Raw genomic sequence first — 14,481 nt, forward strand, 5'->3', positions numbered from 1 at the left:
GTTGAGAGTTGTTGGACACGATCGATCGATCGTCAGTCGAACGAAGACTAGCACCATCAGCAATCGTCTTCCATCATTAAGAATTTTTTATATTCTCCTTTTTAGTTTTTGTTCCCTCTCTAGCTCGTTCCAAAGCAGCTGGGACGACGACAATGAAAGAACAGCAGCATCTGGGCCTAGTGCCGTCCTTACACACCACTGAATGAACGAAAGAACATGATCCACGAAGCTTCGACGATCGCTTGGCGCTACAGGTCAGAGAGCGTGCTCCGGAGCAGGTAGAGAGCAAGTTGCAGGAGATGCATATCGATCGGTCGTATCCCGACCGGCATCTCTCGTGTTTCCCATTGCATCGTCCATGCATGGACGACCCACACATGACTTGACAGAGCACAACCCAACCAATCGGTCGAGTCCCACACGTCGTCCGGTTCGGCGCTATGGGATCGACGCAACAATATTTAACGGAACCAACAGCGACATGCTCCCAACAACCCCCCTGATCAGCCACGGAGGAGAAGTTAGGCGAGAGGACGTAGCGTCCCCATGCATCCCGAGGTAGCCTACCGAGCTGCTCTCCCGTCGCCACCCCACCCGATCCCAATCATGCTCGTGCCGTGCCGGCCAGTGCCGGTCACCTTTGCGGTGGTGGCGCGGCGTCGCGTTCGAAAGCAACGCCGGGCCGAACGCCGCGAACGCAGTGCGCGCGGTGCCGTGAGCAGCTTGCACTGGTGGAGCTGCTACAGCTAAGATGCCCGGCCGTGCCACTGGCTGCCGCCGGTGGCGGGGGCGGATTGACCAGTCGCCAGAGAGAGTGACGCCGCCGAACTGGTCGAGCCTGCGGACGACGTGGATACATGGAGGAGCTGCGTGAGGCACAGGAACACGATGCGGGCGCGGCCGCCACGCCACGCGGGGCTCCGGGTGCGTGTCGCCGTCTCACAGCTAGGATGGCATGCAACTTGTGATGATGACTCCGGGTGTTGCCCGTCTCCCTCGCTCGTTCCGGTTGCCACTGCCATCGTCGTCGTCCCGGGAGGAGAGGATCGGGCTCAAGTTTTGCGGCCTTCCTTCCGGTCTCCGGTGGGCACCAATGTCGAGGGCGTCTTTTCACGGCATTTACGAGCGAGATGACGATCGGTGGTGGCGTTAGGATTGGTGGGTTGCAGTGCAATGATTGAACTAGCAAGGCAGTGGAAGCTACTCCTATCTAGCCAATAGCCCATAGCCCATAGGTTTGGACAGGACAGGTTCGTTTTCGCAGTACACACAGGTGCAACAACCAGCAAAGCACCTGTTATTTCACTTCACTTTGAGGGCGAGCAACGGTCGCATGGGTGCCGGATCGAATCCGGATAACATGCTTAAAATAACACAGCACACACTGTGGTGTGTGCATCTCCGTCTCATAGGTGCAGAATAGTGGCATTCCGTTATGCGTGTAGGTGTGCTGGTGGTAGTGGTGGCGGCGAAACGACGACAGGGCAGAGTTGTTTAATCGACTGATGACTGATGAGACAGCAACCCTGCTACTAATGGCTTCTTTTGTTATTACTACCACCTTGCCAGCCAAATTAAAGTGTGATCACTGACACTACTGTGAAGCACAAATATACTATATACAGGCCCAAATTTCTGGTATGGTGCTGCTGCTGGTCCTTGCGTTTAGCTCGCATCAAGTGGCCTGAGTTGGGCCTTGTTCCATCACTTTCTCATCATCATCGGCCTCTGCATCCATCCAAGTGCTGGGAGCACGATGCAACTTGCTGTAAACCTGTAACTGATGCCTATACATGCTTCAAAGCAGAACCACATTAGGAGGTCGGTCTTGATCTTTCTTTCCTTCTTAGAAAAACCATTATGATGGTGTGGTGATCTTGGTGAAGGTGCCTCGTGATTATTCAGTTAAGCTGTTGTGTTGGCACCCACTGGCATAACAGCAGTACGCGAGTTTAAATCGAGCCCTGTACGCTCCACCTAACTGACAAAAATGAATAGTGCGAAGCATAAAAAAACAACACTGATCAGCAGCAGTTCAGCAGCGTACCTAGAGAGAACATTTGATCGGGAATTAAATGCTGCAGCAAGCCAACTGGTGGAGTGCAACATCACGGCGCTGTAGCTGTACCCTACAGCACTTCCTCGACACATCTGGCATTTCCCCCTTGGAACGATGTACTCCAATTGTTCGAGCATCTGTACCTTTGCAAGTTTCTTTTTTCTTTTAATTTGAAAGAAACTGAGCACGAGTTTGGCCTCTCTGTTCACCGACGAAAGAAAAACAGGTACGTAGAAGCAAAGAACTTTTGTAGGCTACTATTGGCGTCTGCCACCGGTCTCCAGAGCCAGGAAACTACCCTCTCCGTTTTCAGAACTGAACAGACACCTCGTGCTCGGTCGGTTTCCTGGAACCGGGAGAATCGCCGAAGGGATAGCGAGGTCAGGTCATCCTCGATCGCAAACATCTCTCTACCTGTCTACCACAAGTCGATAACATGAACAACCACACGCAAGCTTTTCTCATATGTTCCATGCCACGACATGCTGCATGCGACGCCAAGCATAGCCATAGCCGTAGCAGGCGCCTCCCCTCAGATGCAAAGAACTTCAGGACTCAGGAGTCGAGAAAGACGAGTGCCGGTCACTCACGTCTGCTACCCTGAAGCCTTTCCCCAGCCCAGAAAGTCTGAAACTGAAAGTAACCCACCAACTCCAAAGGGCCTCGACCGAGTTTTCAGAAAAGGGCAGCAGCGAGCAAACCCTCCTCCTCACGGGACTCACCCCGGCCACCCGGCTGGCTAATCGCCGATTAGCTGGCTGGAAAACGCCCCCCTCTCGCAATCATTCCGGTGAGACTCGCCGCTGATTGGCCCTCTCCTCCCATCAACCATCAACCCATCATTGAGCCATTGCCCACCCGAGAGGAAGTTAAAGCTCACATGGAAGTCGCCGATGGATGGCCAAAGCCGGGGAGAAAAGGTGGCGACCGCGTCGCGCGAAATGAGCTCATCCCGGCACCTCCTTGCCGGAGAGAGCGGGCGTGTTCGTCCGGGCTAAGTAACCGCCGGAACGGAACGGGCGCGAGCCCGTTTAAGCAAACGGCATGTGGTTAGGTTGATGGCGCGCGGACGGTCCGGATGGACAGGATTCGCCCGTTGGAGCGCGATCCGGACCGTCCGATGCCGATCTGGTGGCGACGTGTGGGACCCGGATCCGGACGGAACAGCGGTCGCCGAATACCGCCGGCGCGTGACGGTGGAGGGGGCGTGCGGTACACCTGTGTGCGCGCCAGGCAGACGGCGCGGGAGGCAAAAGTTTTGGCGAGCCGAGGCGAAAGGAAGGCGACGCGCAGGGCTCACGAGGCCGGGGCTATAAAAAGATGCCCCCGGCCAGCCGTTTCGTTCAAGTGCTCTGCCCCTGCAACCTCTCTCTGCTCTGCTCCGGCCGCCGCTCTCCGTGCATTGCGTGATAGGCTGAGATGAGGAGTGGTCACCGTATGGCGGGTGCGGCGGCGCTGGTGGCGGTGGTGTGCGCGTCGTGGGCGGCGGCGGCGGCGGCGCAGAAGTACAATGCCATCTTCAGCTTCGGCGACTCCATCACGGACACGGGGAACCTCTGCACCAACGGGAAGCCGTCGCAGATCACCTTCACGCAGCCGCCCTACGGCGAGACCTACTTCGGCACGCCCACCTGCCGCTGCTGCGACGGCCGCGTCATCGTCGACTTCCTCAGTACGTGCTCGAGCTCTCCGGCCACCGCTCTCGTTCTCTCTCTCTTTGACTATCTGACATCCATTGTGGATGGATGCTGACTGACGGTGGTGGCTTCTTCCTCTGCAGGCAGCAAGTTCGGGCTGCCGTTCCTGCCGCCGTCCAAGTCGACGACGGCCGACTTCAAGAAGGGCGCCAACATGGCCATCACCGGCGCGACGGCCATGGACGCTCCCTTCTTCCGCTCGCTGGGGCTCTCCGACAAGATCTGGAACAACGGGCCCATCAGCTTCCAGCTCCAGTGGTTCCAGCAGATCACGTCCTCCGTCTGCGGGCAGAGTGAGTACTGGCCATCAACGCCCAGCTTCAATTTCTGAAACCCTGTCACTCCTTGCTCCCTGCTTGCTGCTCCTCACTCGAGTGACACGACTGGGCCCTGAGTCCCTGACACCTCTCCTGTCTCCTGTAAAACTTTTGCAGACTGCAAGAGCTACCTGGGCAACTCCCTGTTCGTGTTCGGCGAGTTCGGTGGCAACGACTACAACGCGATGCTGTTCGGCAACTACAACACGGACCAGGCGAGCACGTACACTCCCCAGATCGTGAGCACCATCGCCAACGGCATCGAGAAGCTGATCGCGATGGGTGCGACCGACATCGTCGTCCCGGGCGTGCTCCCCATCGGGTGCTTCCCCATCTACCTCACCATCTACGGCACCTCCAACGCCGGCGACTACGACGGCCTCGGCTGCCTGAAGAAGTTCAACGACCTATCCACCAACCATAACAACCAGCTCAAGACCCAGATCGCCAGCCTCCAGTCCAAGTACCCCAACGCCCGCATCATGTACGCCGACTTCTACAGCGGCGTCTACGACATGGTCAAGAACCCCGGCAGCTACGGTACGTTCCTCTTCCTGTTCTTTCTCAGTTCTCAGCCGTAGCCGTCGAGGTTGAGCCGTCGCGCTCGTGTCGTTCCCGGCCGCGGCGCCGACGAGCAGGAGCATGTGGTCCGATGGGGGAGGGGATTGGTTGCTGACGGGAGCGCTAGCACAGTGGAGAGAGACGCACGGCGACAGGGTCAGGGTCCAGGCCTGCCTGCGAGTTGTCACGCACCTCGAGCATCCGTGACGAGTGCCCCGGCTTGGCGGCTTCCGGCGGGCTTCGAGCGGCGCGCTTGGCTCATCCGGTGGCCCCCGCGCGCCCCCAGCCGCTTGAATGCGCCGTCCTGGCGAGTCACCTACGCGTGTGGCATCCGTCCGGGCAGGGGAATCCCGTGTCGAAAACGCGTGCACGGGCAGCGGGAGCGCAGGCAGGCCGCAGGCCGCAGCAGCAGCGCGCCCACGCCATGTGCACGACATGGCTTCAGAGGCCTGCAGCGACGGCCGACGAGGCGACATGCCCGTTGCTGGCTGCTGCTGCTGCTCGTGCGCTGCGGGACGAAACGTGGGCGTCTCGTGCGGGTGCGGCGGCGAATAGAAAAACGGCGCCGGATCGCGCTCGTGACGGGTGCCTGAGCCTGACGCGCAGTTGTTTAGGCGCCCGATCTCAGGACGGAGAGCCCCCCAATTATGGGATGATGATGATGGATGATGGCGGGCGCGCCGGTAGTACGGTGTCGCATGACAAGTCCGTGCGACTCCCCAAGTGCCCGAACGTGCCTGTCCCTGCCCCATGTACAGAGCATGTTCCCGCGACGAGCCGGAACCCCGGGCATGCCCATGTTCCTTCCCCCAACCAACACATGCCAGCTGAATTGAACGCCGGCCTGCACTGCTCCTGCACGTCGTGCTTGATCTCACTCGTCGTCGGCGTTTGCCTCTGTGACTGTGTTACTGCAGGGTTCAGCACGGCGTTCCAGACGTGCTGCGGCTCCGGCGGCGGCAAGTACAACTACCAGAACAGCGCGCGGTGCGGGATGTCGGGCGCGTCGGCGTGCTCCAACCCGGCGGCGCACCTCAGCTGGGACGGCATCCACCTCACCGAGGCCGCCTACAAGCAGATCACCGACGGCTGGCTCAGCGGGGCCCACTGCAGCCCGGCCATCCTCCACTAGCGAAGCAAAAGCCTCCCCCTCCCTCGAGGGCAGCGAAGCGAGCAAGAGGAATCAACCAATCGATTAAATATTTATTTTTTAATCATTATATGTGTTTAGTTGCCGGAGAAAAAAAGGGTCTCGGCAACTGTAGCATGTGGAATAATGTCACCGTTCGTCCTTGCTGTAACTTATCACCGGTTTTCATCAGTTACAAAATCAATCAAAATGGTACAGGTTTTCGTTCATGCCATGCCTTCATGGCTTTTGTGCAAAGGATCTTCGCTTTTGCTCCGATCTGCCGGGGGCAGCTTGGCTTTGCCCTTTTGCCTGAGCCGGGGGCATGTGGTCGGGGCTTTTGGGAAGAAAAAGCTTCCCCGGCGGCAGGCAATCACAACCCTGGCGGTAACCCTGTCTCAGACGCAGACTATCATGTCACTCGCTCGTCAGACACCGTGAGTGGGGCCCCTGACGACTGACACGAATCGTCTCTGCAGAACACTCCAACGACCAGTTCAGAATGGCACCAAAAGGGAACTGAAATTCTGTTGGTGTCCAACGAGTTCAACACCGATTAAAAAAGCGTCCTCCCGGCTACGACTACCTTTACCTTTTTTATAATGATTTTTTGACCTACTTTACATTTCGAAAATGTCCTCTCTCGACCACTATATCTCTAGGATATGCTGTACATAAAATCATTAAGAAACACGTGTACAAATTGAACTTAATCATTAAGAAACACGTGTACAAATTGAACTTTTTCACGTGGTTACATTTCTCACGTCTTCCGCCCTCTAACCTCGAGACTTCATCTTCATTTTAAGCTGATCGTCCAGCCTCGAGGCTTCATCCGCGACCTGAGATGAACGCCCAACCTCGAGACGCTTGCTTTGTTGAGTCTTGCCGAGAGGTTCTAACATCGCATAGTTCTTCTCCGAGCATCATCCCTGAGTAAAGATTTAAAAGATAAAAGCTCGGTGTTCGGAACCGACTCCGAACACTCGAGGGTTAACCCAGTGAAAGTCAGCCATTATTATTGTCAATCACTACCCTCGAGTCCTTCCAGGAGCAAAGATGATGCAAGGATACGAGATTTACTATTAGAGGTGCCTCCATAGATTTACTATTAGAGGTGCCTCTTTATACTTATGTCAAAAGATTCCTTATGCTGTGGATGGGGCTCGAGGGTGTTTAGGTTTTGACCATCCCGACAAATTCCTCGCAGGACAAAAGAATAAAACAACATAGAGGAGCAGTTGTTTCATTTTCGTCCGTGGATAAATGGATATGCTACTGCTGTCATGGTCACTAGTCAATACTCCAGACTTCCAGTACCCGGACAGCGATTCAACATTCAAGTCATTTTGGCTGATGAATCTGAGACGCGGCATCCAAAAATCAAATTGAATGCAATCTGAGCAAATTCGTACAAGTTGCTGATGCAAGTGGCCTGAATTATTATGGACTGTTGGACTTCTGATCAGCAACAGCTAGGGGCGACCAATCGGTTTGGCATCGTATTTAATGTTTATCCCAATCTCAAGTGGCAGCTGGAGATGAACGCTCCACATTATCACTCCCAATAACGAGCGATTTAATTCAGCAAATATCCCAACCTAATCACCTAACCGCTGAAATTAGAATGAGAATGCCTTGATAGAGCAATACTGCACGAATTAAACTGTTCTCACCAATTAGGGATCAAAGGAAGTAGAGTAAACAGCGTTGGCAAAACAAACTCACATCATCAGCAAATATCAAGCGTAAACCGCTAATTTTCAGTATCACAGCATCAGGTGTGTGGTCTATCAGCCGCCAATGCATTCTCCTCCCTCTAATTTCTATACAACAAAATTCCCCTCTGCTACGAGACAGGATGAACGCTCCAAACGACCATCACGGTTCCATTGTCAAAAAAGAAAAGCAATGAAGGCTGCTATGACAAAAATGCTGAATGAGAATGCCTTTGCTACAGTGCTAGGTTATGACGCCACCAGTATAGGCTCCTTGAACAGTGCTCCCGCAATGATTGTACCTGATGAACCCAATGAATACTCCAAGCACAGCTATTGAGTTAGGGGCAGAGGTCAACTATCAGATCCGCAGTTCGTGTTTCCGATGAAGAAATCATCGGTCCTCAGACTCAGACACCTCAGCTGCCACCGTTGGACCACCCACGCATTCTTTTCTTTTATGAAGCTCTAGCATTTTTACCTCTGGGTGGCATAGCCCTGGGTCACAGATTTGGATGTTAGTGAGGCCCAGCTTGGTCTGTAATGATAAACTATACACATTTTGAACTGATGAAGGTTAACAAGAAAGGGGTATGAAGACCAGCATCTATAAGTTTCTAGTATTACGAAAGCATCCCTCAAATTTATTTATCACTATTATGAACTACACATTAGTACCTGTGGAACCTATTTACAGGCTAGTTTACTAATGCTCACTATTTTTGGTCTTCATATGTACAGTTGATAAAAGATATTGTACAGCGTTAAATATACATGTTAGCCAAATACTTGCAAGGGGACAAGAAAATATGTAAATGTAGTGGAAAACCATATTTTTGCTAATTACACCAATAGCAATATAGAAATATGAAAGAAAATCACCTGAGCATTTTGGAATATCCCAAACAGCAATTGAGGACTCTGTGCAGTCTGGTTCACAAAGTGCATGCGTGTTCTCATGGTTGACGTTCATAGCAAGCATCCAGGATCCAATTGTAACATCCTCATTGCTAAACATACGGAAACTGGACAGAACATATGCAAGAATCTAGTAAGCAGCAGATAAAAATGACTCAATCAGAGGTTCAACAGTGATGCAATAATGCTACTATGTGAGAAACTGAGCCTAACAACATGTTCTGATGTGTTCTTAAGCTAAAAAATGTCAGTTTACTTGCTATTTCTGTAGAAGTTCTACTCCAGGCTCCAGGTTTTGACTTCAATATAGTATTAGCAATCTGTTCTTGCTCGTTCACTCGACCAAAAATAGGATACAGAAAGTCTAACTTAATGCTACAGCATTGTTTTATAGATGAAAGTAGCACGTCCCCATGCCATACCAATTGTTAGCAGGTCCAAATTTCAGTCAAAAATTAGCCGCATAAATTGAAATAACAGAATGTCGTGCCACACTCTTTCAGCATCAGGGGATCACTACATCTCAAAATTCAGTCTTGCAAGAGGAATGTCTCCACAAAAAGATTTGTTTCTCAATTCCAAGCAGACATGAAACAGTTGAAGATGCTAAGATATCTGCCATGTAAAAAGTTTATTTTTTTTGGCAATCGTGAGTACTGACTACTGAGTACAGGTATCCCAGTTATACCAGCAACTACAGTTTCCCAGAAGCTAGTCTGCTAGTGCATGTGCTACAAAGATTAATTTGGTGGTAATACAAAAAGACAAACCACCATATTTGCTGAGTGCAATTAAGAACATGTGTAAGTAGAAAGTACTTGGAACAGAAGGTCCTTTAGTTTGTGTTTCATGATAAGATGGGAAGAACGTTGACTACAACTCACCTGTTGTTTCTCAAGGCAACCAAGCTAGCCACCACGTCAGCTGACAAAGCATAAATTGGCCCATATGCATGAAGGAAGTATTCAGATCCGAGTAAGAAGGATTGGGGCTCATACCTGCATCTCTCAAAGGAACAAAGCCAACCAATATAATTAGTTATTGTCTTATTCCCTGGATATATAAGTTATCACTTATCAGCATGATCCCGCAGATAAACCAAGCAATTCATCTAAACTAATACCATCCAAGGGGGCTTTATGTGCAAATACAATGCAACTGTTGTGCACTCAGGCACAACCAAATACATAAAGGATTTGCAAGCGCATTGGCCCCTCCCAGTTTAATTAGGACACTTAAACCCCTAGGACTCTACTTTTCTAATTTGATAAAGCACTCCTAATTAACTCCTTAGCCCAAATCTTCTTTCATAATTAACTAAACTCTCAGATCAATCGACTCCCAGGCTGAGTACAACTCCCAGACAAGTAAAAGAACTCCTGGCTTCTTAACTCTAGAGACAGAGACCACAACAGTTAGTAGTGGAGAGAAACGTGTAACTTCAAGCTGCAAAATTGCATATCCAGAAACATAATGAATTAAATTAAAAGTTTCAGTCCAAGAATGTAACTACAGAAGTTCAGAGACATGCCCACAGCAAGTTGCAAGTTGCAAGTAAACAATCCTAAATAACACTAAGTTTAGGTTTACTGCAACACATATGTTGGTTGCAGCAATGTTTGGCCATTTTGTCTAGCTTCACTCAGAGCATATTTGACCGTTCACCCATCTGGCCCATGTAGCCCTATTGGTTAAGACTATTTTAATTAGGACAGTTTCGTTCTGAGCCTAAGCGGATGGAAAATATTAGTTTTAATCTTGCCGTGCATACTGACATATGATAACACTCTAACACACTATTTTAGATGGAAAAATCCACTCTCTTGAATTATAAAACTTCTTGAAGTAAAGGTAGATAAATGAACAAAAAAAATGACATGAACATTTTCACATGTCGATGAAGTAATGAGTGTAAGCAAAACTACTTCTGATATCCCTTAGGTAGTAGAAAGAAATGAATATTTACACATTCAGATCAATTATCAGTTCATGGCTACTTCATACAATTAGCATGATACCATAGGCATTTCTTTTTCTCAATCTCAAGTAGACAACCATTTCAATTTTCCAATAAAAAACACTCTGAAAAGAGGAGTGCATTATACCAAATAACATTAAATGGTAAAACTAACCATTTCAACTTAGGATCAGTAAAAACAGGCCCCTTCTTCATGCATCCGATATATGTTTGTGGATGTGACCTCTCTTTAGCTAGAAGTAAGGAAAGTCTATCTGCACAAAGAGAAATAACCGGTGTAAGCATCAGCATTTCAAAAGGAAGGATGCCTATTAGACAGTCACTAGAAGGAGATATTGGGATATTGTTATTCACCTGGTCGCAAGTAAATGTCATCATCAGCTTTAACATAGAAATCAGAATCATACAATGCATAGGCAGCCTTAAAGAAAGCTAACCTAAAACATAAGAAAAAATCAGCATCCTGAATAGACAGAATAATCATGTGTAAATTGCTCTATTTCCTTACGTTTTGTATGGGAGCCTGCTATACTCCTCCTCAAGATCTAAAAGCACAAAATCATCATATTCTTCAACTTCTCTGTTAAGAATAGCCATCTTGTTCTTTGAGTTGCTTTTCCCAATCACGAACCGGAATGCCAGACCAGTAGCTTCCTCCAATCTGCAATGCAGAGAACAAAAACCCACATTGTAAGGGATAGAAAGCATTTTCACCAAAGGGAAAAACAATAATTAAAAAACATGGAAAGTAATAATTGCCAACAATGGTCGGGAAACTTGACAGCAAAGTGAAATTAGAAAAAAAATCCTCATTGATCATATATCTTAAAGCTAGTGTGGGGCTGATTTATCGTGCTAGGCAGCATTTGTTAGTGAAATCATTATATTTTCCACAACTTGCGTTGGAAAGACCAGACATAACTATGTCCCAAGATTCAAACTAATGAACTGCCATTGGCAGTGAGAAAAAGTACAACTAAAAAGGGTGAACCAATTCATGTAGAAGAACAGCACAGTCCAAATTCCCAAAAAGCACTAAGCACCAGGAGAGCGGAGGCAGAGCCTAGTTCCTGATCATCACCAAGAAACAGTCTAGGTGAGTTAGTAGCAATTAAGCGCAAGGTGGGAGAGTGGTGCCTAACACCTGTGTAGCCGCTATTTGAATGTACCACAAAAACAATGCATACTTTGCAATACCATTGGATTCCGTCAGAAAACAATGGAGATGAACTAGCACGTGAAACACCAAGAAGAAGATATTTCAGGAAGGCAGTTAAAGAGCAAATAGACCATTCTACTGCCATATAGTAATCTCTAGATTGACAAATAATTTATCAGGTGTTCTGATATATGAAGATCATCAGCCTTTTCCTTTTTGATGATCTGAGAGCTAATTGGCAGCAGCTGAATATCTGAGTGGATCACAGTTACATCTAGGTAAGTGGGGACAACCAAATCAACTCTTATAAGCAATTTCAAGTTTGCAAACCAATCTCACCACATTGCTAACAGCAGCAAACTAGCAGTAAACGGCATCAACTGTTCACACTCAACAACTACAGCTAGATCTCGACCAAGCAGGAGCGGAAACGAAGTAGCAAAAGCCGTGACACCAGCGACTAACCGTTGCAGGCCCTGGCGATCCGCGGGGAGCCACGTCCGCCTCAGCGCGCGGCGCCGGCCGATGGAGCTGAACCCGGTGAAGATCCCGACGAAGGCCATGACCTTGTGCCGTCCGCGCGATCCGGTGGCGAGGTGGGCCGGGAGGTCCGCGGCGGAGCTGTCCCCGGGGCGCCGGTCCCACGCGACGGAGACGGAGAGCGGGCGGGAGGAGTCCGGGCAGCGGGTGCGCGGGGCGGAGGGGGAGCGGGAGAGGGTGACGGCGGCGGCGAGGAAGCCGGCGAGGCCGAAGAGGAGGCAGGCCGCGGAGAAGGCCGGCGAGGAGAGCAGCCGCCGCAGCGCCCCCGCGCGGCGCGAGGACGAGGAGGCCGAGGAGGCGAAGAAGACCTTCGGGGAGCTCGGCATGGCGAAGGGCGGGCGGGCGGGCCTGCCGGCCGGTCCTCCCCTGCGCGCGATGCCGGCACGGGCGCCGGAGTGGGTCGGATCGGAGCTCGGGAATGGGAGAGAGAAGGGGGGGAGCAGCGTCGCTGGGTGGCCACGGCCGTTTGGAAGCCCAGTTGGTTGAGCCGTGCCGGAGGGCCCCCGATTGATGTGGTGCGGCGCCTTTTTTTTTTTTCTTTTGCGGTCTCGTGGGGATTGGAAAGTGCCGAAGACAAAGAGGGCCATGGCCCATGTGCCAGATCGTATATTGGGCAGCAGCCTCAAGAAATCAGAATGGCGTACGAAATATGAATGAAGAGAAGAAATGGCGCAGTATTGTAAGTTCGTCGAAGCGTACTCGACGGCTGATGCATGCTGATTTATGAACGGGTACTTTTTTCAAATACGGTACATGTGCAAATATTCATATACACGCAAGTACATTAGCCTACATCCTAATCGTACGAGTACCATTGAGTGACTAAGCCGGCATATTTTAACAAAAAAAAAAGTCACCACAGTCATCTCAAATTCTAAAATTCATCGTTAGCATCCACTGAGGCAAGAACTCGAATTCGAATGGATGTATTCCAGCACGAAAAATTTATCACTAGCACCCATTGAGTCAAGAACTCGAATTCGAATGGACATATTCCACCATAAAAAGACCAAGCTAGCTGAGCCAATTTGTGTCTAAAGATATTTCTTTGATAGTTGAAGACCTATTTTTCCTAAAATCTTAGCTGCGATCTCTTTGCCTTGACACCATTTTGAACTCGGTGTCACTGGGACCTTAACTTGGAGGAGTATAATTGATGAAATTATTAGGGACTCGATTCCCTTGAGGATCATAAATTTGGAAAAATTTAGAATAGTTTGACTTAGAATAAAAAATCTAGTCAACCTTGATTGACATTATTTTGTTGTGAAAAATAGTTTCATAGGATATATATAGTAACATTCCAAATATTTATCATGACATTCGTATAAAAAAATAATTGCTAAAGTGTTACCGTGTTTGCAACCACATACGGCTTGTTTGCTTGGAAATCCAAGAAAAGCTGCATGGCACAGGCAGCACCCTTAGTCGCACGATTTCGTCAGCCTAGGGTCAGCACAAGTTTCATACACTTCTACTCCCTCCGTTCCAAATTATAGGTCGTTTTGACTTTATTAGATTCATAGACTTTGTTATGCACTTAGATATACTCTATGTCTAGATACATAATAATATCTATGTATCTAAAAAAGTCAAAACGACCTATAATTTGGAACGGAGGGAGTACTAATTTACCTATAAAGGTGTATAAATGCAATATAAATTAGTAAAGTACATTCTCATGTAGCATAATGTGAAATTTGAGCTGAAACAAAAACTTGTGATAGGTGGGGGGGGGGGGGGTGAGATCAGTATATATGACCAGCAATGAGCGGATACGATTCAAATTTATTTTTTTGTTTATTGATTTATTTTTCCATTTTGCAATAGTTTTTGTTTGAGTTCAAATTTTTCATGGGATCATGATAGCATCCTCTCTGCATCATAACATTTCAGATTTTTTTTTTTCATGATCTTTTGGACGTGCATTTTGTGATTGATAATGCGACAGCATTATACTTTTGAAGTTTTGAGAATTAGAGGATGTACTTGGTCCAACATTGAGGACTGGCATATAGAAGAATAAAAGAAATGCACTGTACATTTATAAATGGACGAGCGCTTATTTAGTAAGCAAAGTTTTCAGGTGCCTGGATCATAGGAGCTAGCTGTGATGGCATGCCTGCATAAGCTTTGACGAATGGCGAGTTAGAAATCTATGTTGGGACTTGTGAGTAATGCACAATATAAAATATCCAAATCCATATAATCCTGGCGGCGGCAGTAATGAAACCATGTTTAGTTCTCTCCAAACTCCCAACTTTAACACTATGCAAAAAGAAGATTCCCCATCACATCAAACTTGCGGTACATGCATGGAGTACTAAATGTAGACGAAATCAAAAACTAATTGTACAGTTTTGTTGTACTTTGCAAGACGAATCTTTTGAGCCTAATTAGTTAAT

At 48.8% G+C, this 14,481-nt stretch overlaps 2 protein-coding genes across 2 annotated transcripts; one reads left to right on the forward strand and one right to left on the reverse strand.

Moving 5' to 3' along the window:
- Positions 1–3,394: 3,394 nt before the first annotated feature.
- On the forward strand, positions 3,395–5,993 carry LOC117852058 (GDSL esterase/lipase At5g45910). The gene is made up of 4 exons (XM_034733989.2): positions 3,395–3,731; positions 3,840–4,049; positions 4,191–4,613; positions 5,552–5,993. Exons 1-4 carry the CDS (start codon positions 3,479–3,481, stop codon positions 5,764–5,766), a joined length of 1,101 nt encoding a protein of 366 aa, XP_034589880.1. The 5' UTR covers positions 3,395–3,478; the 3' UTR covers positions 5,767–5,993.
- Positions 5,994–7,473: 1,480 nt separating this feature from the next.
- LOC117852059 (probable beta-1,3-galactosyltransferase 14) lies at positions 7,474–12,547 on the reverse strand. The gene is made up of 7 exons (XM_034733991.2): positions 12,002–12,547; positions 10,886–11,038; positions 10,732–10,814; positions 10,532–10,631; positions 9,284–9,397; positions 8,364–8,506; positions 7,474–7,979 (listed from the first exon to the last, which is right to left on the reverse strand). The coding sequence occupies exons 1-7, from the start codon at positions 12,400–12,402 to the stop codon at positions 7,876–7,878; spliced, it is 1,098 nt and encodes a 365-aa protein (XP_034589882.1). The 5' UTR covers positions 12,403–12,547; the 3' UTR covers positions 7,474–7,875.
- Between the last annotated feature and the right edge of the window lie 1,934 nt (positions 12,548–14,481).

Source organism: Setaria viridis, chromosome 4 (assembly GCF_005286985.2).
Source record: "Setaria viridis chromosome 4, Setaria_viridis_v4.0, whole genome shotgun sequence".
In the NCBI taxonomy this organism is placed as follows: Eukaryota; Viridiplantae; Streptophyta; class Magnoliopsida; order Poales; family Poaceae; genus Setaria; species Setaria viridis.